Source organism: Anas platyrhynchos, chromosome 1 (genome assembly GCF_047663525.1).
Source record: "Anas platyrhynchos isolate ZD024472 breed Pekin duck chromosome 1, IASCAAS_PekinDuck_T2T, whole genome shotgun sequence".
Classification (NCBI taxonomy): Eukaryota; Metazoa; Chordata; class Aves; order Anseriformes; family Anatidae; genus Anas; species Anas platyrhynchos.
In genome coordinates, this window is record NC_092587.1 from 144,396,220 (window position 1) to 144,419,530 (window position 23,311).

A 23,311-nucleotide genomic window follows, 5' to 3' on the forward strand; every position below is an offset into this window, starting at 1 on the left:
CAATCTGTCTCTTTGTCAGAGCAAAGCATGCGTGCACGCCCGCATAAATGTCTGTGGTTTAAGCAAAGAGTATTTCTGATCACATCTGTTTTAAAGCAAATCTCATTTTCTTAATATATGAACATCCGATGAAGCAAATTGATGAATTCGGTGGTTTTATTTCATTTTCAGGGCGAGTGACCTATATAGATACATGTGAAGGGAGAGGACATCTTTTGATACTTGGCATATGTTGCCCAAAAAGCATATATTGATTTTAGCTTATTAAAAAAGTGCACTAGAGCACACTTACGTAACCCTGTAGTTTCACACTGGGTATATCCGTCTGTGGGACTTCCCGTGTGAATTTCATTGCCTTTTCCTATCTGGCAAGGCAAAAATAAATCAAACATTTTCCCCTTGTGGTGTGTACACGGTATATCTACACGTACGAATTCTGTGCAAATAGAATTGTATGCTCTGCTTTCAAACACTGTTAACTTGAGATAATGACCCTATTGGCTGTTCAGTAGCAAAAATGGTTTCTTGTATAAACAGAAGCTTTCCACCCATGACCCTTTCAATATTAAAAGGACTTCTTTTTTCGGTGTATCCCTGTTGTGGTGTTGTAGTCAACTCTCCCTTTACCTTCCACCTCACTCCCCAAATCACACCTTGTACTAAAATGATGAACTGCTTGCTGTTGTTGAGTAGTATCATATTTTTAATTAAACTTCCAGTAAATGTTAATTATAAATTTGCTGACATCCTAATGTTTTACGTCTATTCTGGGATTATTCTGATAGAGAATGAGATTTGTGTGTGTGTTTTTCCTCTTTCTGTTTTTGCTTGATTTGTGGATGTTGAAGGACTGATGCTTTTCTCAGAAGAAAGAGAACTTGAGGAGTGCTTAGGATAGTGTGTTTTTGTTCCTCGCCCCTATAACCAGCATCTTTATCAGTATTGAGAGCTTAAGGTAAAATGGGAGCAGTTTTTCATTCTTGGCGTACATTGTTGCTCTGTTTTAGTTCTTGACATGCTTGCCCAAGAGCTTGTTCAGAGTGTGGCTCCTGAACATGGCAGGAATAAAATGAATTGCTGTTGCTCGTTTGGATATGTTGCCCTTTTCACATTTTTCTTTTTTTTTTTTCTTTTTTTTTTTTTTTTTCTGTACTGAAGTCTTTGCGTGTTCCCTGAAGTCAAATGCTGCAGTATGGAAAGCTCAGCTGCTTCTACCGAGTTTATTTCTTGGCTGTGGGTTTTCTGTTTGACTTTTTAAATACTTTTTTTTTTTTTTTTTGAAGTGATTCTGCCATGACATTTTGAAAAAATCAAATATGTTGCAGCTGGAAGCCAGGAAGGTAAATTTGTTGACACAAGGTTTTTAGTAATGTGCTCAGATTGGCAGCTGTGTGCAGGTGACCCAAAACTTCGAAGCATATAGGACCAGCAAATTTTGTTTCAAAAGGAAGAAATAATGTGTGGCTGTCATGCATTTTCTTCTCTTCATAAAGTTACACCTAGGGCAATACTCCAAAGCAAAGGCAACATAGTGCCAAGTATTTAAATTCAATGAAAAATACCAGGTGCTTCAGGGAGTTTAAGATGTCAAAACTGTAAGGAAATGCATATATACATGTACGTATATATTTCTTCTAGATGTTTCTTCATAGAAACATCTTCAAAGCTTTTCTCGTTTTCACCACTTAGGCTCCCAAGCATCTCAGCAGTGCCCTTCTCTATCATATTTGTAAGGAGAGCCCTTTTTTCTTGTTTCCTTTTATGGTCGGTGTCTTAGTAGGGCAAGAACAAACAATGTTGGAAGAACAAGAAAGATGAATACAGATCTAATTCTTTTTCTTGTTCCAGCCTTTCGAGTACCCTGCGCCCTGCTGTGCCACGGTAGTCCAGTCTGAGCCATTCACAGGGAGAAAATAGCACGTCAGTGAGGTATTCAGAATGGAATAGTCTATCCTTTAAAGACTTGTCCAAAATACCCAATGGTAACGATTAGCAAAGCTAAGTTTAGCTACGCAAAGTTCAAATACTTGGTGCTAAGCTGAGCGCGTCGCACAGTTCAGTTAGGACCATCTATATTAGACATGTACAGGGACAGAGGGAAAAGGCTTGCAAAGTTAAATTGGTTATTTTATTGCTAGGCCTTCCAAATGGAAGCCTTATGCCCTGAAACAAAGCGCGTGAATTTTAGTTTATTAAGGTGTTAGACATCTTAAGAAACATTTCGTTTCTTGTTAGCGGAAGACGGGAGGTCTTAAAGGTGGGCGTTCTGACCTTTTGTCTGCAAACCCTCCCTCCAGTCTCTTATCGTGCTGGTGCCTCAAAATACAAAGAGGAAGAGAGAACGGAGCCGCCTCTTGAAAATGCAGGTGGTGAAGATGCCTCCTCTACACAGATAGGTTAAACTGTGGGATTCTTGCCAAAATCAATCAATCTCATTAGGTTTCGCAGTTGAAAATACAGAAATGGTGCATGACTATATCAAGTGTTTTGACCTTTCTTTTTTTTTTTTTCATTTCAATAGTAGCAGGACCAAGAAATACCGACCAAATTGTTCAGCTTCGCTGCGGATAGCAAAGCCGTGCCGTAGAGGGAACATTTTTGTCTTGGAGGAATCTGAGGAGCAACCGAAGCTCTTAACAGAGCGCGTTTGTTGACATAAAATGTCTGGCTGGAGAGTTAGTCTTTAGCTGTGCTTGAAAGCCTGACAAATTTGTCTTTCTCAGCTGCTCAGCGCTGGAGGAATCTAAACAGCCATTGGGTGCTGTCAGTGTTGGGAAGAAACCACATTTTTATGCGAGCTCCTTCTGGAGTCAGTTACATGATTAATATATTGGGTTGGTCAATTAATCCCTTGTTCTGGCCTCCGTGGCATTTCAGGGCCTTTTACAGTCATTTCTTTCTTCCAGCTGGAAAAAATGTCTTCTCCCTCTATCTTTCTCCCTGTGTGTCCCATTTTTCCAATATTGTGGTGGTGTAATTTGCTTTGCAGACTGTGTAGGCGGTCACTTGCTGGTGGCACTGGTATCCTCCTTTGCACTGCGTTTGTTTTAGCATTGCGGGGTTTTCTTCTGCAAGTCCTCTAACAAAGAGAAGGATTGAGTTTTAAAATAGGGTTCTTACAGAGCACTCATGAGGCAATGAAGTGTTGGCGTGGAGCAGTGAAATGCCTATCGTGTGGCATCAGAGAGCTGCGTGGAAATCAGGAACGTGGAACCCAGGAGTTGTTCTGTGTGTTGAAGTAGGAAGTGGAAAAAGTGGAGGAAAAGGGCGTGTGTGTTATTTTTCCTTAATTTTGAGCTTGAAGAGTTTTGACCAGCTGTCTTGGAAGAGCTGGGAGAGTAGCATGGCAGCTCCAGGTGAAGCCTTCCTGACCACTCCTCGATTGAAACTCTCCCTGTCGACAGGGATGCTCACCCAGTTATCCAGAAAAGAGATGAATTCATGTGACTTTAGTGTGAAAACACAGCAATTGGGATGTTCAGGGCCTGCAGAGAAAAGACAGACACTCAGAGCTCAGCCTGTTCGATGGGTAATTTGCTCAAATGCAACTAAAAGCTGGAGGTTTACCACAGCAGACTAGACTCCGGTGGAGGTTGTACAAAAGCCGTCAGTAATACTTGATGTATTTTTGGCCAGAGCTGCTACAGTTCAACTGTTGCTAACACTTCAGCTGAAAGTAAAGCCATGACGGGCACGCTGAGAGATGTTCCAGTCACACCTTTGAATTACGTGGAACCAGCTTTTTAAACACCGTGTCTCGCAGCTCTGCAGGAAGAGGGAGGAAAGCTATCAAGTTGCATCAGCTGAGTTGGGAGTGGACTTCTGCAGAAGCGCTCTGAAGTGAGCATTGATACATGAAGTATTGTTTTCATGCATTTATTGATGCCAGGATGAGGGGGAATGGGCTAAAGTTGTGCCAGGGGAGTTTTAGGTTGGATGTTAGGAAGAACTTCTTCACTGAGAGGGTTGTGAGGCATTAGAACGGGCTGCCCAGGGAAGTGGTGGAGTCACCATCCCTGGAGGTCTTTAAAAGACATTTAGATGTGGAGCTTAGCGATATGGTTTAGTGGGGACTGTTAGCGTTAGGTCAGAGGTTGGACTCGGTGATCTTGGAGGTCTCTTCCAACCTAGAAATTCTGTGATTCTGTATGCTTTATGCTTAGTTTTGGAAAGTGGATACAATCACCCATAGCTAGGCAGTTTGTGAGAAGTGTGGATGTGTGGCTTTTCTACAGGCATGCCATGACAAAACTGTGTGCGAGAGGTCATGTACAGAAGACGTGAAGTCCTGTGTCACTTTGTGCTCATCCTTTAAAGCTGAGGATGCTGGTGGGCTTGATATTTCCTTGCTGCACTCCTTTAGTGTTGACATGCCCATTGCATCAGATTTGCTGTTAAACAAAGCTGCAGAAGGGAAAAAGTATATTTTGACTGAAGACAGATTTGTAACACGCGAGATGGTTCTGTTAAAATAGTAAAGCTATTTGGGAGCCGGAGACGGGGAAAGGCATGTGTCTAGTGAGATGCGCTTAGGCTGAACCGCAGACATCTGATAAAAAGTTATATTTGCTATATTTGTTACTGTCAAGTTATATTTGTGCCTGTCACTTGGGGTTCCTTTCTCTACTGGCAAACAAACTTTTGTTCCCTTGGCGTGTGCTGCTTTCGTTTTATTTTTTATTTTTTTGTTTTTACTCCATGTATTATTACCCGGAGAGAACGGTGTAATTCCCATGGCACGTGCTAATTGTCCCTCTCAACATCTGGGCGAGCGAAGGAGCTGGGGATCTGCCCTCCTTTGCTGTGTCCTGATAACATCTTTAGGCTGAAATCAATGGGCTGGAAGCTTTATTACCTTATTACATTGTGCTCCGGGTATCTTACGGGCAGACTGATCAAAAGCAAAACTTGGGAAGGAAGCAATACCCACCCAAACACATGCAGATAGATCGGCGGCAACAAACTGTTGAGTTGCTGCTGGTCTTGGTTCCTGCTGAGCTCCGAACTGGGTGGCTGTCAGGAGCTGCTGCCTTGGAAACAGAATGCACTGCTCGGTTTAATACAGACTGATAGTTTGGGAAGAAAAATATAACACAGCATCTTGCTTTAGCCGTGTTGCTGGTGCTGCATTAGTTGATAGCTGACATATGTGGTTAACTTCTTAATATGTAATCTTTGTGGTTTTTTTCCTTTCTTGTCTTTAGGCGAAGCCAAAAATCTTCCTACGTATCCGGGGCCAAACAAGATGAGGGATTGCTACTGTACTGTAAACCTGGACCAGGAGGAGGTTTTCAGGACCAAAATAGTGGAGAAGTCATTATGGTAATAAATCCATGCATACACGTGTGTTGTTAACTCTTCTCGGTACCCTAGACTATTTTTCTGCTTCCTATGTTTGTGTAATGTGCCATAGATACTTTTTAGGGGAGTTCGGGGGGTGCACGATCATTTTTCCAGTTTTAAGCACACTCTGTTGGTAAAAGTGTTAGTGTCACGATTCTGAGCTGTGTATATGGGAAAACGTCTGCACCGAGGCAAGCCATATAAACTGTTCTCCAAAGAATGTACAGCTGGTGCTCCTTTCTTTCTGCAGTATTTGTTTTGAGCTTCCCTAAGCTCTTCAGTTCTGAGCTCCGTTTCGCAGCTGTGCGGGAAGTTTTGCATTGGTCTAGCTGCCCTAATGGTTGAAGTTTGGGAGTGTTTTTTGTCGTGCAGCTGCAACTAATGCAAACAGGTATCTGTTGTTCCAGCCTCCCCTTATCTTGGACGCTTCCTGTGAGATTATAGTAGCTAAATCGAGAAAGAAACAGAACAAGAAGCGTGTAGCGAAAGTTAGAACACTTTCTCCTGGAAATCCCCCAAGATTAAAAATCTAAAGGGAACAAGGCTGGGCATATACGATACGTGTATGCTCTGACAAATCAAATTCTTTATATATATTTTTTTTGTTGAGGGTAAAATAGCAGCAAGGGAAAGTTGGTTTTTATCTTAAGAGATAAAGTGGGAAAAGAGTGAGAGTTGAGTAGTATAGTCAGGAATCTATTGTTTGTCTTGTTATTGCAAATAATTTACTCTGGGAAAAAGAGTAAATAATTCCCCCAGTCCCCAAGTACCTAACACACTTAAGAATGTGAGTCTGAGTAGCTTGAAGTGGAATTTATTCCCTTAAGTCACTTTAATTTTTCTCTTGCATATATATTTTTTCCCCTTAAGTCGTTTTCCTCAGCTTATTTTCTGATGTGGTCTACTGGTGTCCGTAATTGAGCCTTCTGATTCTTGAGCTATTTAGATTGGCTAAAGATAATTATAGGAAGTGTTTTTCTGTGATGATGCTCTCACTTCCCTCTTTGTAGTGTACCTAATTAACAAAAAAAGTGAAAAGCCATTGACTCTTTGTGCTTTTGACAACAACTGACATGCAATGGCCCTGAACCAGTTGTTTCTCCAGAGCTGACTTCATAACTCATTTAAATTCAGTGCTGATTCAAGTGACTGTAGCCCCACTGCTCACAACCAGCAGTGGCACAGTGGGTGTTTTTGCTTGCTGATCATTAAAGTCCTTCACAGGGAGGATGAAGGAGGGGGGCAGAGGGCTGTATGCTAATAGGTGATGTCATTTCCTTCAACTAATCCAATTATTTTTCTATTGAGAAAATAACTTTCAGGAGCAGGCGTAAGCAACAAGTGTAATTCATGTAGTGGGAAAAATTCCATCTGTCTTCAGAGATCATTAGAAAGCTTGAGGAGGTGTGCTGAGGCTCTGCAGAAACTGGAAGGTTTCTGGTTTCCTGTGGAGCTGAGCTCTTGTCATTGTCTGAGGTGACTTCAGAGCAGAGCAACACCACGGTCAGAGGTCAGGAGAATATAACTGATGAGGAAAGGTGAAAAGATAGGAGCTGTTTAATCTGGGGAAGAGGGCTGAGAGTTTATATAAATAGGTAAATAAATTAAATAAAAAAAAAGAGGGGGAATTATTCTGCGTGTTCAGTGTGGATATTGCAAGTAATGATGGACTTAGACTGCAGAGGGGAAGGAAGGTCAGGTTAGGTTTGTTGTGAAGAAAAGCTTCCTATTACTAAAGAGTCTGAGGCACTGGATTAGATTCCCATGTTTATGGCTGAAGGCTTTAAACAGGTCATACGTAACTGATCCTGACCAAAATTTTGGGATCTTCATGCTTTAGAGCAGTGGTATTCCAGATGATGTCTCAAAATCCTTTACAGTCCTATTCTCCCTGGTTTAAGGGCTGACTAAAGATGATGGCCAGGCAAGGTTTATGTGCCCAGGCAAGGTTTATGTGCCCGAAGGCCCATGCAATTTGTGTGCAGCAGAGAAATACCTGTTGCTGCTGTGGTACACGAGGTTAGCTGGGAGCAGGGAGATGAAGCTGGGCCAAAGCTTGGCTAAAATAGCCGAGTCCTGCCTGGCCAGCTGTGTGGCTGGTGTACAAGGCCACGCTGTCCATGCCCGTCTTCTGCTCCCGTCCCTTCATAGCTGACATGGGGTTGGCTGGCTCTGGTCACAGGCTGCCAAAGTAAGCTTTCAGTGTTTGCCTTTTTACTCATACTGGTAACTCCCTGTCTTTTAGTTAGCTCAGAAATTGATTTTCTTGTAGTCTATGAAAAGCTGAATCTTTTGTGTGAATGGCTGAATCGAAAGGTGTTTCATGTGCAGCTCTAGCAATGCTGAAACAGCATCTTCTCATTCAGATGTATTTGTCCTGGAGAAAACCTACCTTTACCAGCATGTCTGCATAAAATGAGTTTGTTTTTATCTGCATGAGAAGACTTGTAATTAAAGTCACATTGAGACACTGTCTTCTGTACTTAGGGATTCAATGAATACATACTTTTTCTCTTCTCCCCTCCCCCCCTTCTCATTAAGCTTCTGTTAAGCACTGCAGAAATGTATGTTTCTCCAGGCAGCCCTTCACCTGACGTAAAGTTTAAATACATTTCCTAAATGTGAGGAAGAACACAGGTCCTTCTCCTTCCCAGAAGGACTTGGATGAATGACCAGTTCTGGCTCCTGTGTGATTTCTGTGGCAGAGCCTCTAACTCACGATCTCCTGCGTTTTACACTGAGACAGTGTAAGGAGTTACCTCCCTGAGCTCTGTCCTAATCTTCTGCAACAAGTTTTTTGTTTTATCAGGCTGTGGCAGAGGCATGGGAAGGCAGCTGAGAGCAGTAACCTCTTAAATCAACAAAACATAAATCATGCAGAGCTTTAAGAACTGAACCCGCACATCCTGTTGCCCAGTCCAGTGCCCTTACCAGTGCTCTTGAGAGACTTTCTCTGAGCCTGGTGCCCTTTATCTAAGTTTGTATCTTAAAAACTGAGAGCAGCCAGCACGGTGAACCTTAACTTCTCTGTTCAGCAGTCAGGTGGGACTCATAAATTACAATCAGGAACTTAAGTCATTCCTGCCATCTAGCCTCTCTTGGCTCCAGCTGAGCCGGTGGTGGCACTGGTGCCTTGAGGGCTGCTCTGAGGATTACTTGGTAGCATCTGACTGAAAGAAATCGGGGTTATGACATGGGCTGGTCTTCCTAAGAAATCACAGAGCAACGTGAAAGCCCTCTTTATGCTCAGAGTCATCCGACTTCCCTGGGGATCTTTGGACAAGCACGATTAGCACGTGGGTCGGTCAGAGCAAGCTCTCCAGGTTCCCAGGAAGAGAAGCTCAAACCCTTCAAGCAGCACTGTTTTCATAAACTGCTTGGCATGGGCTTTTAGGAAATTCTGAGAAGGTCACATGCAAGTCAGAAGATACGAGGGAGAGGGCAGTTAGAGCTGGGATTTAATGCAGTTTTCTGCTTTGCATGGTCTATATTTATATTGCTATCATAAATAAAGGTACTGAATAATTCTGCCTGTTAATCTCCTTTGCTGAAACATCTATTTACCTTTCCCAAAGAGCAGCCCCAGACTTGAGGCTCCGCCATCCAGGGCTTGTTCTTACTGCAGGTCGTCCCCGAGGATAAATTTTCTTGGCCTGCTGGCATTAGGACTGACTTTGCCTTGGCTGTTTGCATCAGATGTTTCCATTCACTTAAAGGGCAGTGTCAGCTGCAACAGGAAATCAAGGCAGCTTCTCAAATCATAGGTGAAGAATGGAAGGAATGTGACATCTCTAAATTTGTTTCAAGGATATGAATAAAGGCAAACACCGTCGCACGTTGAGAATCAAATGGCAGACGCTGTGTGCTTTAGAGAGATGAGCCAAGCATCTTGGGTCTGTCATTATTTAGTTCTCGGCTATTGCACCGAGGAATTTTTCACGTGCTAAACATAGTGATCAAAGCCTGAATGAAACAGAAAATGAAGCCAGAAGCACTTTCTCCACCCGCAGTCTTTTTTTTTTTTTTTCCCTCTCCCTGTAGTCTCCAGTGAAGGAAAGTGAGCTTGTGAGTGTACAGTGAAAAGTGCTGTAAGTTCATAGCCAAGGCTGTTCTCTTCAACAGGAGGATGTTGTGTCTTTGTCTCGGTCTCAGATCTGGTAACAAAGTCAGTCAGTAACTCTCTGAGCTTTCTCTAAGTGATTCTGCTGCCATATTTAATGTTTTTTTAATTCCAGGCCTGCTCGGACGCTGTGTTTTCCTATCTTTGGAGTCCGCGGCTGCATAGCTAGACTTCTCTCGTGTTCTGATAACATCTTGGCTGTGGGCCAGTTCTCAAATTTTAAGCACAGAGCTGCTTCCCTTAGTTGGAGCGTGGCCGAGATTAGCCGCCGTGTCTGAGTTAGCTCCGTTAGCCACTTCCATCTCCTGAAGTTGCCAGCTCACCTCCTTGACACAACAGCTTTGCCCAGCCCAGAGGTGTTGCACTGAGTGCTGCAGCACATCTTCTGCTGTCCACATGTTCTTTAGCTTCTCCCCCACGCTCCTGGCTTGCTCCTCAGTGTGCTCTCAGCCTCTGGGGTCTGCCATCATCCGTGCTCAGTTGTATCTGACCGTGGCTTCAATTCCTAGTGCCAGTGGATTTCAGTTCTGAAGCATCCCAAGGCTTTGAGGAAAAGGGTATGGATGCAACTTCAGCCCAGTCAGGGATATTATTGAAGGCAAGGACTGCACGGCTGTGTAGGGAAGGAAGGCAGCTGGGAAGAGCGCCAGGAAGGGAAGCAAGACTTAATGGACAGAGGAGAATGAAGTGAGCCTTGAGACCCAAGGCAGGGTTTATGAATGAGAGCGTTTATTCACACGGAAAGCCACCCATGTGAGTAACAATTGTTGGTGTTGTAGGCTGCTCCGAGTGATTTAAAAAAATAAAGATAAAATAATGCAGCTGTAATGTGACTTCTGTTGTTTGTGTGTGTCGTCTTACAGAATATTTTGGGAGGTGACTAGGGGCCAGGCGGCTGCTGCTTAAAGTTATCATAATCCCTGTAAGCCTCGTTGAGCCAAACCAGCAACTGTCAAGTGAGGATGATAACTATAGCTAGTGTGTTTGTGCCTCTGCTCTGATGTTAGGGCAGACAAAATGCATACTGCTTCTTTCTCTCTGTAGCAGGGGTGGTTGTGGCTATAGCATTGTCCATCTCTGCACAAGGACACGAGGAGCAATTTGCTTGGGCTCAGCAGATGTCTGGAAGACGGCAGCCTGCACTCTCACAATGGCCATGGGGGATATGTTTGGATTTAGGTGGTGCCTCCTGTGCCATACACTTCCTGCTGCAAGTAGCCTGCCAAATCTGTGCTGCAAATACACAACTTCTTAAAAATACCTCGTGCTGTAAAGAAGCTACGGTGACATCTGCCAACTTTGGCTCTTCAAGAGCCTGTCTTACTTGCCTGCCTTCTCGTAGCTCCCTGTCTAGTGGGGGACTGAAATGTATTCAGATTTTATCTGGCTTGCTCTATCTGCTCTGAATAAACCTTCTCTTCTCCTTCCCCCCACCCCATCCCTTTACATAGGCCGCAAAGCATAGCGTAGGATGTATTAGCCAAGCAGCAGAAAAAACTTAGTAGGAGAAACAAGCAAGCGTAGTCCTTTGTACAGACTGATTTTGCTTCCAGCTCACACTGAGATGTGAACTCTGGTCTTCAGTTCACGCAACAGAATGAATCCAGTATTTCCAAACCATTTAAAACAGTCAGAGGATGTGGAGTTGTCTGTGGCATGTTAATAGTCCTTACTTACAGGCACAAAAGCAGTTTAGAGGAAAAAAAAATTGATAGACAAAGAATTTTGGTTTGAGGGTTTCATTATTATTCATCATGCAACCCTTTCACTTCATCCACTGAAGTACCAGTGCCAAACAAAAACAAAACTACTTCAGTGAATCCTCTAATATTGAGAAACAGGCACGAGGTTTTGCAGCCCAGCCTAAAACTAAAGAAATGCTTCTACTTTGAGATTTACTTTGTGAAGCTAACCTCCCAGTTAATGCTATTTGCAGTGATTTTGGTAGATACGTGAGGAGTTAAAGTTGCAGCTTTGCCTCTGGAGGTTAGTAAAACAGCTAAAACTGAACAAAATTAGAGTGTTATATATATATATTTTTTTTTTTTTCAGAAAAAAGTCCACATTCACTATGTTTGAAACTAGATTTCTCTTCTGTATTTGCTTTCATTCCACTTGGTTTACACAGTAATTTCTCTTCTCCTTCCCAGTCTCCTCCTTTTAAATATCCATTGCCAAAATATACATCGGGGGACATTCAGAAATAGATACCTTAGAATGGGGGGGCTTGAAGCTGGATCATTTTATGAGGGAAACAGGACTTGGAGGGAACTTCCTGGTTTTGGTTTCCTGGTATTCCTGCTCCCTGGAGCATTCAGAACAAGTAAGTGCTTGGTGAGCGGCGAACATGCTTGGAGGTCCAAATCCATTTGGCTATTCTTGATGTTTTTCTTTTCTTTTTTATTTAGTTTTTCTTTCCTACAACAAAGCTTTGCATCTCTTCTATCACAGCAGGTGTGGAAGCTCCTAGGGAAGGTGCCCTGAGGAGGGATCAGGTCATGTAGGTGTCTGTGGAAGGTGCTGTATGAAAGATGTACACTGTTTTAAAGTCAGTGCTCTTCACTGAAGCAGCTTGGTTTGAAAATGCTTCTATACTCAGCTTGGAAGAAGGCTGATTTGCCCTTACAGTGGATGACAACTGTCTAGAAGAACCTGAAATAATGGCAGCGCTGGTGTTGGCCACGACGTGCTGGTGTGCGGCCTACTGATGCGCAACCTGCGCTGGAGGGCTGAGGGAGGGCCCCCTCAGTGTTCCTCCTCCTCCTTGAGTGAATAAAGTTTCTCCAGTGAAAGCTTATCTCAAGACTTGGAAGCTGAACCTGAACTCAATTTGGTTCAGAAAGATCCTTGAGTTTCCAGCAGGGCTAGCTGTAGTGTTTTGGAGGATCCTGTCAGAGGATGGAGGGCCGTGTGGGCAGCGCTTTCAGTAATTGCCACACCAAAATAAAAGCACACGCTGGAGCTGTTGGGGCAGAGGGGGCAGGGAGGGAGGCATTGAGCTGTTCTTTCGGAAGAAAACATTCAGGAGCCCTGGGGCTTGTGCTTACAATAAGTTGGCTTGGGAAATAAATCATGGGGTTTGAGTGCTGCGACCTCTTGCTCGTCAGGTCTGCACGGGGGACAAGGCCAGTACTGTTCTGAAGAGATACATGGCAGATGAGCACGCATTTAACTGGAGGCTCAAAGTGTTTGTGTGGTGACTTCTGATTCCTTCAGAAAGAAGATTGTGTTTCTGCAGAGCTCCACAAGGCTGGAGAGGATCAGATGTTATCTCCATGCTTCCTTACATTTTAACTTCTCTGGGAAGTTAGCCAGCGGAGAACGAGTGCACTTGGGTTGGAGATCTGCTTGCTTTCATTACAACCACAGAAGCAGTAAGGTTGGAAGAGACCTCCAAGATGTGGTCTTTCCATGGCTAAAGGCAGACTTGATTACATTTCTTTTGTTAATTAGTCTCTTTCGGATAGCATGCATTGGACCAGACACTTCCTGTTGTCCAGTCTGCTTTTCCAGATGTCACGGGTGTTTTACTGAGGTGTGGTTTTAAATATCTTTGCCCCTTGGCCAGCACTTGTGACAATGATTAGCAGGGGACTTGCCAAAGGGCCCAGCTGATGGCTCTTCCCTGCTCCTTCCCCCAGGATCAGTTGAGCTGAATTAAAGTAAGCTTTATAGCACGTACGTGAGTGTGTTTCCAGCATACTGAAGCTTCACTAATATTCTTGATAGAGAAATGTGTATATATAATCCACAGTTCATTAAGTATCATCTCATTCAAAGGTCATTAGTAAATTCATCCGTCGTGTTCTTCCAGCAGAAAGGGCAATGTTATGGCTGAGCAGACTATTAGGGCTCGGAACAATGCAAGCCTTTTGCATGTATGGTGCCCTAAATATATGGGCAGTGTTTAAGCATTTGTGTAGCCCCACTGCGCTACAAATTTTTAAAATTTTATTTTTATTCCAAATAAAATCTCTCGGAGGAGAATCTGAACCTAACACAGAGCGCTGGCTTGGTAGCTGGGATGAATATAACGTGTTCCTCCACGTGGCTGGGGGAGGAGAGGCTCCACCATAATGTTCTGACTGTGTCTTGAGTGATGTCTCCGTACTTCATATGGCAAATACCTCTTCAAACACAATTGTTAGCTGATTTGCAGTGCTGTGTGCTTTCAGATTTGTTATCTAGCTCGTGAGGTAATGAGGGAATTTGGGGAATTTTTCCTGTAGGCAGAAAGACAAGCAAAAGTGTACAGGTGATGTAAAATTCCTTCTGCTGTGGTATCCCAAAAGGCACCAAGGAAATGACCTCTGCTGACAAGAGGCTGAAAAAGCAAAAGTTAATGCAAGGACACTTAAACTTCTGGCTATGTAATTTTCTAACACCAAAAGCCTTCAGTAATGACCTCCCATGGCTGTGCTCAGCCAAGACAATAAGGAGGTCTGTATTTAAAGGGGGAAGAAAAACCTGCTGGCTTTGAGCTTGTTAAAATGAGAGATTTATTTTTAAGTCTACCTCTGCCATGCTTGCTGTATTTGTCTGCATGACTCAAATGGCAGCCACCAATTTAGATCTCCTTAAGCATGAGTGACTTGGAATTAGAAATCTGCGGTGAAATGGTAGGCCTGTCGATGAATAAATAGTGTTGATGTATGCTTATAGTTCTCAGAAATAATTCCTTAACCATGTAATTGGACAGAGAGATACTGAAAGGGTTGGTATTAGGAGCCAGGGACTTTATTTTCTGGTTAAATTGGTAGGGTCCAAAGAAAGCCCCCTAAATCTCTAAAGAGCTTTTCATGCTGAGATTTTTTTTATTATTATCATTATTTTTGTTTATAAAACCTTGTCTTACTGTAAAAACAAGCAAACAAACAGAAACAACCCATATTGATGGCATTCCAGGAAGCGAGAATAGAAACATCTATGCAGGGCTCCCAGGTCACAAGTGTCATGTCAGCTCCAAGGCTTAGTTACTACCAGCTGGCTGCATTTGGCTTTGAATTTAATGCTTTGGAGGGGATGAGAAAAGAGGTTATGGCTGCAGGTATTAAAGTAAACAAAATCCTTTAAAAATATATATGTATTACTTGATCTGTGCTATATTGTGCTCATCCTGGTCATCTGTGACCCCTGTTGTGATGGTACATGAAGCACTGTGTGGCAGCAGGGACCTCTGCCCATTTTCGAGGCACACCGTGTTAACAAATAATGGTGTCTCTGCCCTCTTCCTTTAGGGTCTTCTGTTTCTCCAAATAGAAACAAGTACCTGCTCCTGTTGTTCTGTGGGCAGTTCAGGTGGGAAGAGCAGGAGCTGTGCTTGAAGGAGCTCCTGCATGGGAGGGAGTGAGCATCGCAGTCCAGAGAGATGTTCTGGGTGTGAAATGGTAGCACGCTGGTTCCTCCAGGTTACCAACACTAATTTCTTTCTTTTTTTTTTTTTTTATGTGCGTGTTTATGTGTGTGTTTTTTTTACCCAGCCCCTTCTATGGAGAAGACTTTTACTGTGAAATTCCTCGGACCTTTCGCCATCTGTCATTTTATATTTTTGACAGAGATGTTTTTCGAAGGGATTCCATCATAGGTATGTGTTCATAAATTACTATTTTCCTTATGGCTTACTTCTCTTGGACTTGTAACTGTTGGATCATAAATAGTCATAAGAGTTTGGGTCTTGATATGACTGAAAGTGACACTGGTAAGTAATGCTCTGTATTTTCCTTTTTGTCAAATGGCAAAAGTGCCTTCAGTATTACATACTGTAAAAAAGGCTGGCAGATAAATGCTCTTATGACAGCAAATACTGATTGCAGTTTAATTGAAATGGGCAATGAAAGCTCTATTAAACGTTGGCAACATCATTTGTTACTCTATATTTTTTAAATGCAAGGCCTTTAGTCTTGCTGTGTTCTAGGACTCACTATATTCACCTCCATGAAATACTCTTAAATGATGACTACAGTAATCACATGCAGCGTAATACGTACTGTTTATAGATACAGCACAATGACAGACACATTTTATAAATGATATTAGAGCAAGCTGTTGCTTACTCTGGGCAGGCCATTGCCAGATAGTATTTGCTTTGCATTTCACATGTGGCAAACTTCATAACACTCAGTTTATCTCTTTAGGGATAAAAGTCTTGTTAAAAATAAAACAAAACAAAACTTGGGAAGTTTAATAATTATCTTTGAGTGGAACAGTTTCCATTTTAAGTCACTTTAATGGTTTGGGGTTTTTCTACTGTTTTTGGTTTGGTTCAGTTTTTGTTTTGTTGTGGGATGGTTTTCTTTTTCAGTTTCTCATCTTAATTTTGAGGTTGTGTCTGATTCATTTTTTTTTTTTTTTTAAATTCCAGTATAAAGTGACTACAGCTATCATGTTTTGTCAGAACTTGTATTGAGGAAATTGTCTAATGTTGAGCGATAGTTTATGTAATACTGTAAAATGCATTATCTTAATGGGCATAAAGTGATGGTGCTGATCTCTTCGTATGTCCCTTTACATTACACTAGTATGTCTTAGAGTTGCTAATTCTTTTCCTTTCTTTAATTTCTGATTCATGTTTTGTATTTATTTTTTGTTTTATTTTTGTTACACATGAGCTAGGAAATTGTGTCCCTAAAGGAGCACATCTGTACAGAATCTAGCAATTTTTTTATTTTTTATTTTTTTAAATAAAAAGACCTACCTGGTCAAGGACATGGTTTTTGAGAACCTGGTAAGAGCCTTAGCTTTGAATTCTTCTTTTTCTGGATTTAGCATTTAACATTGCAGCAAGAAATTGTGGTTATATTCACTGTCCTGTGTCGGGTTGTATGGCCTGATTCAAACAGTTTCCACCAACTTTACTGAGTTTTGAATTAACCTTCATTAAATGATTTTTTAAACTAGAAATTGCTCTGTTTTATTTAATTATTTAGTCTGCTGTCAGGTATTCCATGCTTTTCTGATACATCAACTTACTTTAAGTTGATGTTTCCTCTTAGTTGTGTATCTTAATGGGTATTTATTTAAAACAAGTAAATATGTATTTCCTTCAGTCACTGACAAATGGTAATTACCATGACTTTTAAGGACTTTCTTGTTTCCTGATCTATTTAGATTCTGCTGAATTTCCAAAGTAAAACTGACAGTTGAACCAAACTTCCCAGTTGGTAGGTTGAATTACTTAAGCATTAGATTACTTTTTGCTTTAAACTGGAAAATTAAGAATGCTTAGGAAGTTTCTTTCAAGCTTGTAACTTTTTGTTCTTGAGGCAGGGGGTTACACTTACTCTTTTAGCCTGTTAAGCCAATCTGGAATTACCTCAGTGGATTTCTGGATACTTGCAAAATTTGTGTTTCTTTCTGAGAAAAAGAGCACAAGATACACAGTGAAAGATCTCAAAGGCAGAACTACAGGTAAATACAGCGCAGTAACAGACAAAGCTGTGGGGCCAGAGCACTTTCCTGAGGAAGGAAGAATTTCATCTTCCAGGTATCATGGAGTAATTCAGCTTTAACATGCAAAACTCTGTGGCAGCAACTGAAACTGAGAAAATTCCTGAGAAAATGCTGCTGCACTGCCAGAATCCACAGCTGTGTCCAGATACAGGTGTACTCTGCAGGAGAAGCATTAGTTAAAGCATCAGGGTGGAGGTGAGATCCTTGACTAGTTTTCTGTAGCTGCGATGTCCTACAAACAGGCAGGCCGTGGACTGTGATTTTTCTTGCTAAGGGCTTTACCCTCTCCCTCAGAACAGGGGTCTTTGAACACTTGACACGAGCCAGACCCATGAAATTGTCGGTAGAGAAGTGCAAATTGTTTCCTTTTCACCGTGTTCTCTAAGTTCCTGTTTTAATAATCAAGCCCTGACACTGGAGGGCAATTCTTCAGGAGCTGCCGGAGTAATCTCATCTTAAAGCTTCTGGGAGTAGTTCATGGAAGGAAAGACTTGCAGAAGATACAGAGGGGCCTTTGTTTGGATTCTTGAATGATTGATCAGGTGTTTTTTTTCCACTACCTCTTCAGGAAAAAGAGGTAGTGTTCTTGCAACGTGTGATTTATTTTTTTTTAAGTTTCATAAATTTATTTTTGTATGCATTGCAGAATCCATATGTAGGCAGACTGATTTGTTACTCCACTGATGTAGCACTAAAAGGCAAAACTCCAGTGTTACCAATATACATCACAATTTTACAGTGCATGTAGCTATTGTAGACTGAGTCTTCCCCCTTTTTTCCCCTCTTTCCTAATTAAAGGTATATTTTGAAGAGCATTTCAAAGATGTGGAAGTGTTATCAATAACCAAAAGGCAATGGAGAGAAGGAAAAATTCTAGAATTACTGTCACCTTGTGATACTAATTGTATATTTTTTGCTTGGAATTGGAAATGCTCTGGAAAGAGAGCAGTGCTCTGGAGTAACTGCAAGTGGTTATTTTCAGTAATTCATAATGAGCAGGAATCAGCAGCAGCAAAGCTAAGCAGTGGAGTTTTTGTGATGACACCAACTCTTACAGAGGAACAAAATGTGTAATCTTTAAAAGAAATAGCTGCTCTACATCTATTTTCAGCTTTGTCTTAAGAGACCTTTTCTCGAAGAGGCTTGAGCAAAGGGGGTTAGGAAGAGGTCCCTGCTGAAACAGTTTGGTTAGCGCAGTGCTTGAATGAGCTCGCTTCCACTGAACTGCTCAGTTCTCCAAATAGGGGCCCTTTGTTTGCATTACAGAGATTTCTTGTTACATTATGTCATCATGAGACACTTCTGTTGAAAAAAAGGTGGTTACCCATGCTCATCCAGCAGTGAACTTTCTCAGAGAAGGGAACTGGGGGCCATGCCTTCCTTCCAGGGAGAAGAATTTTAAGTTCAGATGTTACCGAGCTCGTGAATTTGCCTGTTTCCTGTGTGATATGCTCCATTTAAGACATCTGTTTGCATTGTTTGTTTGGTTTAGAGGGGGTTTCGAGAGAGAAGGAGAGAGAACACAGTGTGCATGTGTGATAAAATGGTGAGAATTTGACAAGGAGCTATTGTTTTTGAAGATGACTGGCTAGCAAAGTTCCTTTTGAGTCATTATTTAGTATTGCCAACACTTTCTCTTGGTGTTGTAATATTGATTTCCAGGTTGACTGGAGCTCAGAGTAGGCACAATCTTTATTATTCAAATATGAAGTACAAGTTTGGGATGGTAAAAACATCTGAAACGCAACTCAAATGTGTGACAGATGAGAAGGCTCAAGCCACCATAAACGGAAAGAGTGGGGGCGAGACAATGAAAAACAAGAACCCCCTGAAACCTCTGACAGAAACTTCCGAGGAGAGCCAAACAAATTCAGAAACTGGAACCCATGCAGCAGATATGGTTTTGGAACAGGCTGTAGCGTTGTGGCATACAGGATGGGAGGGTTGTTCAGATAAAGATATCTTGGAGTTTGCATGTTTGCTTGTTACATTTGCATTTTCCTAATGACAATTTGCTAAGTCATGTGGGATTTTTGTTCGCTAACCATACAGCTCCGGAACAACCGTGTCTTGGAAGAGCCTTGGGTGCCAGCTGAGATGCAAACTTAATGAAGAAATGCACATCTCAGTGGATCTGAAATATAACTAATCTTTTTTTTAGGTGAAACATGATGTATACAGTCACTGTGGAGATAAATCAGTCTGAAGTTGGGCATTGATAATGCGTGCCTTGACTGCTACTGCCTGGAGTTTAATATAGTGATTTATGTAGTATGTGGGGATGCTCTGAGTAGGAAATGCCCTACTGAAAGTAATGGCTAATTAAATTCACATATTCTTTCTACTTCCAAATTATCAAGTAGGAATCGTAGACCAGTTTAATTGAACACATGTCTGTATAATAAATAGCATAGCTATTGCCATCAAGTCGTTACAGGGAAAAAAATGTTGAGGAGATGGCATTAACTTGAAAAACTGGCAATTGGTATCTTCACCAGCGACAGGAAGACAAGATATCACTGTGTGGAAGCAGCAGAAGGAGTATTAGGACAGAAATGCTGCTAAATAAAGCATATGTAAAAATGTGTTCTGTAGCAATTATGGCTTAATATTTAGTTTGGGGCTTCTTAGAAGTGTTAAGTGAGACGAAAATGTGGCAAGCTGTTGCAATGCACTGGGACAGAAGGCTTTTCCTACCCTTTAAGAACTGAGCTAGATTTTCTGAAGAAAACCATCTCCCCACTATGCCTGCAGCTGGTATTCTCCTAGGTGTGTAGTCAACACTTCAGAGGCGCGAGACCGTGACCTTGAATACGTAGCTCAGTTAAAAACAGGAAATGTGCCACACCAAGTTGCTTAACGCTGCACTGAAAGCATAGTTAATATCGTCTGGCCTTCAGGTGACAGACAGGGATACAATTATTTATCCTCAACCTAAATCTCAAATCACATGCCCATCACACTTCGTATGTATGGGTTACTCCTGACAGAGGGGTTTGTAGTCCTGGTGGGGGGGAAATGGCACTGAAAAAGCATGGGTGCCACATGCCCGAGCTCCTCAATGAAGGGGCAGACAGCCAGGAGCAAACTAATAAGTCATTTTGTTAATTACATTTCCTATAACTCACTGTAGCTCTAAGTCATCTTTATAGGGGTTATTAGGTGTGCTGTACAACGAATTGAAGCTCTTGAGGCCACTGTGTCCTGTCAGCTTATAACTGTTTTCCTGCTTAATGCTAGATGAGCTGAAGCAAATAAGGCAATGGAACAAATTTGCCTGCAGAGGTAATTAAACCTAGCTGCTCTGGACTAAATTAGATGAAACCAAATCGTAGCTCACAGACATTCTTACAGAATGAAAACTCCATGGAATTGAAAATTGTTTGAGGTGATTGTGCCTTTGTTAATGAGTGCTACCAAGGCTGAGGAAGTATATTCGTGGAGTTGCCATCGTTTATGTTTATTGTACCGATTGTACATCGGTAATTGTTGCCAGATATAGCTGAAACATCACCATTTGATTATTTTATTGGGCTTAAAGGAAAATGGAAAGAGTTTTCCCTGCTAAACTATGCTTCTTTCTAGGTAAGTAGAGGAAAGATCTTCAAATACAACACAAAACAGAGATCAATGTTGTAATAAAAAGTGGTGTTCCTCTATTTTTTCCACCCCTAACTATGGCTCAGGCAGAAGTCAAAACATAGATTACTGTTTCCGTGCTGTACTGTTGGATGGCATGGGAAAGATATCAACTCAGTATGGTATAAAAATAGCTACTAATGAAATAAAGGAAACAGATGACCGTGTCCCACAATGACAAGTCTTGAGAAGCTATAAACTAGAATTATATAGAGAAGATTCTCTACGGTTGCATAGAGAGCCTAAAATAAATGCTTTCTGCACAGAACAATTTGTTAGGCTGCACTCACAATATGTTTTAACATAATGGATGATGACAAAAGCAGGAAAACAAAGTCAAGCTTTCAAAAAATACATATTTTTCCTATTTCCTGCTACAAGTACGCATATTATAAACAAAATTACTGGGCATAATGTGCTAGAACCTTGACTGTTCTTTTCCACAGCCTCCATCCTTATCAAATGACAGTGTTAATAGTGTCTGTATTTGGGCTATAATCAGATTTATCCTCCCATTACAAGCTTGCTTCTGGCTGCTCTAGTTTGAGCTAGGCTTGCTGTGTTTTCTTCAGCACTTGACTCATCTCCAGACCAGAAGCTATTAAGCAGTCTCTGTTGGGTTTATGTCTTGCTTGAACTAAGAGCAGACTGGGCCTGTGGAAATAATGCAATAGCAGTGGCTGCTGCTTGCAGAACCTGGAAGGCTCTGCTTATGGAGGAAATGGTTGGCCAGCTCAGGCAGCGTGCTCAGGGATTTGAGTGCCTGCTCTAAGGCAGACAACAGTGACTGCTGTCCCACTGGGATGAGACATGGGCTAGCTATCCCTCCTTTCTCAAATGTAGGTACATCTAAAGGGCCAGATGGCAGCGGGCAGAGAGCTGGTAGCAGAGCTGGGGTTATGTAGGTCTTCGTTTTTAATGGGGAGGGAGAGGAGAAATTGTGATACAAGCCAGGAGAGATCTTTAGGCTTGTGGCCAGCAAAACCAAAGTGGATAGTCCATGGTTAGAAGCTATGTTTTAATCACAAGCCTACTTTTCTTTGCCTTACTCTTCAAGATAAATCCCAAGGAGGAGAAAATGGGTGGTGGAAGTGATGTATTCTTCTATTTGCATTAGTTATTCAAAAACCAGATGAAACTGGGGTTATGAGTGTGGTACACCCCAGTCCTCTATGTAGGATGCACCGCTGCCGTGTTGGAAGCATTCTGCCATTGTCACCACTAATTCTTACCAATGGCAGCAGATGGTCTGGTAGTGCTTGTGCTTCGTGGGGCACTGCACCCGAGCTAGGAAGGAGCCATTCTGCAGCTTCTGAGCCTCTGAGACCTTTTCATGCCCCTAATTCCCATCGTTACCTTTCTGATCCTCAACTAGGCAGTCTTTTTTTTTCAGTCTCTTTCTGTGTTGTGGGAGGGCTAAGCAGATTTGTGCTGTTTTTTAAATGAATTGTGCTTTTTTAAAATGCTATTGCATTTTATTGCTTCAGCTCAGTTGGCAGCCGTATCCAAAGTTTCCTGGTTTTCAACGTTTAAGTGTCCCAAGATAAATTAAAGAGAATATTCTGGAGCTCCTGAAGTGCTGCCTTTACAGGGTTCTGCGAAATAAATGTCAGGTGGTTTTTCAAGTAGAGCCTTGTGTCCTTTTAAAATGACAAGCTCCAGTCGTACTGCTGTCTGACTTCTTTTTCTGCAAAGGAATGTATCTTTTATTAGTCTAGGAGCTGACATAAATTTTCAGATCCCTCAGCAGTGAAGCAAACACTCTACAAACCAGCAAACGAGTATTAAAAGGTGAGATATAATCCCCAAGCTGGTGCCTAGTCCTTTCTTCGCCAGCAGGAAACCCAGAGAGGAGATAGCTGTGACTGGACAGAGAGTGCCAGAGGCAAGTTATAACTCCGTGCTAGTCTTTGTGTGGAAATGTTAAGCTCTGAATTAAGCTCATATGTGCCCAAGGACACGCTACTGGCCTGCATTGGCTCACCTGCGAGGAGCATTTGAAAGTCCATCGAGGGAAGAAGGGACAGGCCCAAAGGGTGCAGCGTTCTCCCAGCACCTTCTCAAGTGGTGAGGCCAGAAATCAGCACCAGTCTCAGCTGCATATTTCTGCTTCCGTGCCCAAATTCCTGACCTCCTGCCATCCCCTGCCTGCCCGCTGTGTCCATGTGGCTGAGCGGGGAAGCTGTCAGACAGGTCGGCTGAAATGATCGGTGTGTTAAAAATGAAAACAACACCCACGCATGACCCCAGAAACTTAACCTCCTCCTCCTCCTTAAAAAAATGTTTATTTACATTTTTTGGTGTTCTTAAAGTTGACTCCGTTTCCTCAACAGTTTCGGGACGCAGGGACAGAGGTGTGCAGGTGGGGAAGGCAGGAGGCTCTGCACCCTTGGGACCATAAAGGGCCCTTTTGTAGTAACTTTGTTCACCCGTGCCCTGGCCCTGTGCTTGGCAGAGCAGCTTGCTAGTGGTTTGGTTTCTTCCAAGGAGATAAGGGGTTGGGTTTGGCAGTCACGTATGTTTTGAAAATAGGGTTTAGGATTTAAATATGCCACTGCAGGCCTGGTCAGTGTGGATTTGGGGGATATAGGGAAAACGCTGGCATGTGAGTGACAGAAGTGTGGAAGGGAGTGTGAATTGCCTCACACTGCCCCAGCCTGAGGTCCTGACGAGTGTCAGACCTGGAAAATGGATTAATTCAGGCGAGAAGAATGCTTTTACCTAACCTTTGCTGGTATTACTGCTGAGCAGTATTTGCAA

At 42.3% G+C, this 23,311-nt stretch overlaps 1 protein-coding gene across 4 annotated transcripts in view; it reads left to right on the top strand.

Moving 5' to 3' along the window:
- Positions 1 to 23,311, top strand: part of RASA3 (RAS p21 protein activator 3) — a 141,154-nt gene that overhangs the window by 58,787 nt on the left and 59,056 nt on the right. For all 4 annotated transcript variants that reach the window (XM_027444699.3, XM_072031634.1, XM_027444691.3 and 1 more), the window contains 2 exons: positions 5,205 to 5,322; positions 14,944 to 15,047. In XM_027444699.3, coding sequence (XP_027300500.1) covers positions 5,246 to 5,322; positions 14,944 to 15,047 — 181 coding nt within the window. In that variant the 5' untranslated portion in view covers positions 5,205 to 5,245. The remainder of the gene's footprint in view (positions 1 to 5,204; positions 5,323 to 14,943; positions 15,048 to 23,311) is intronic.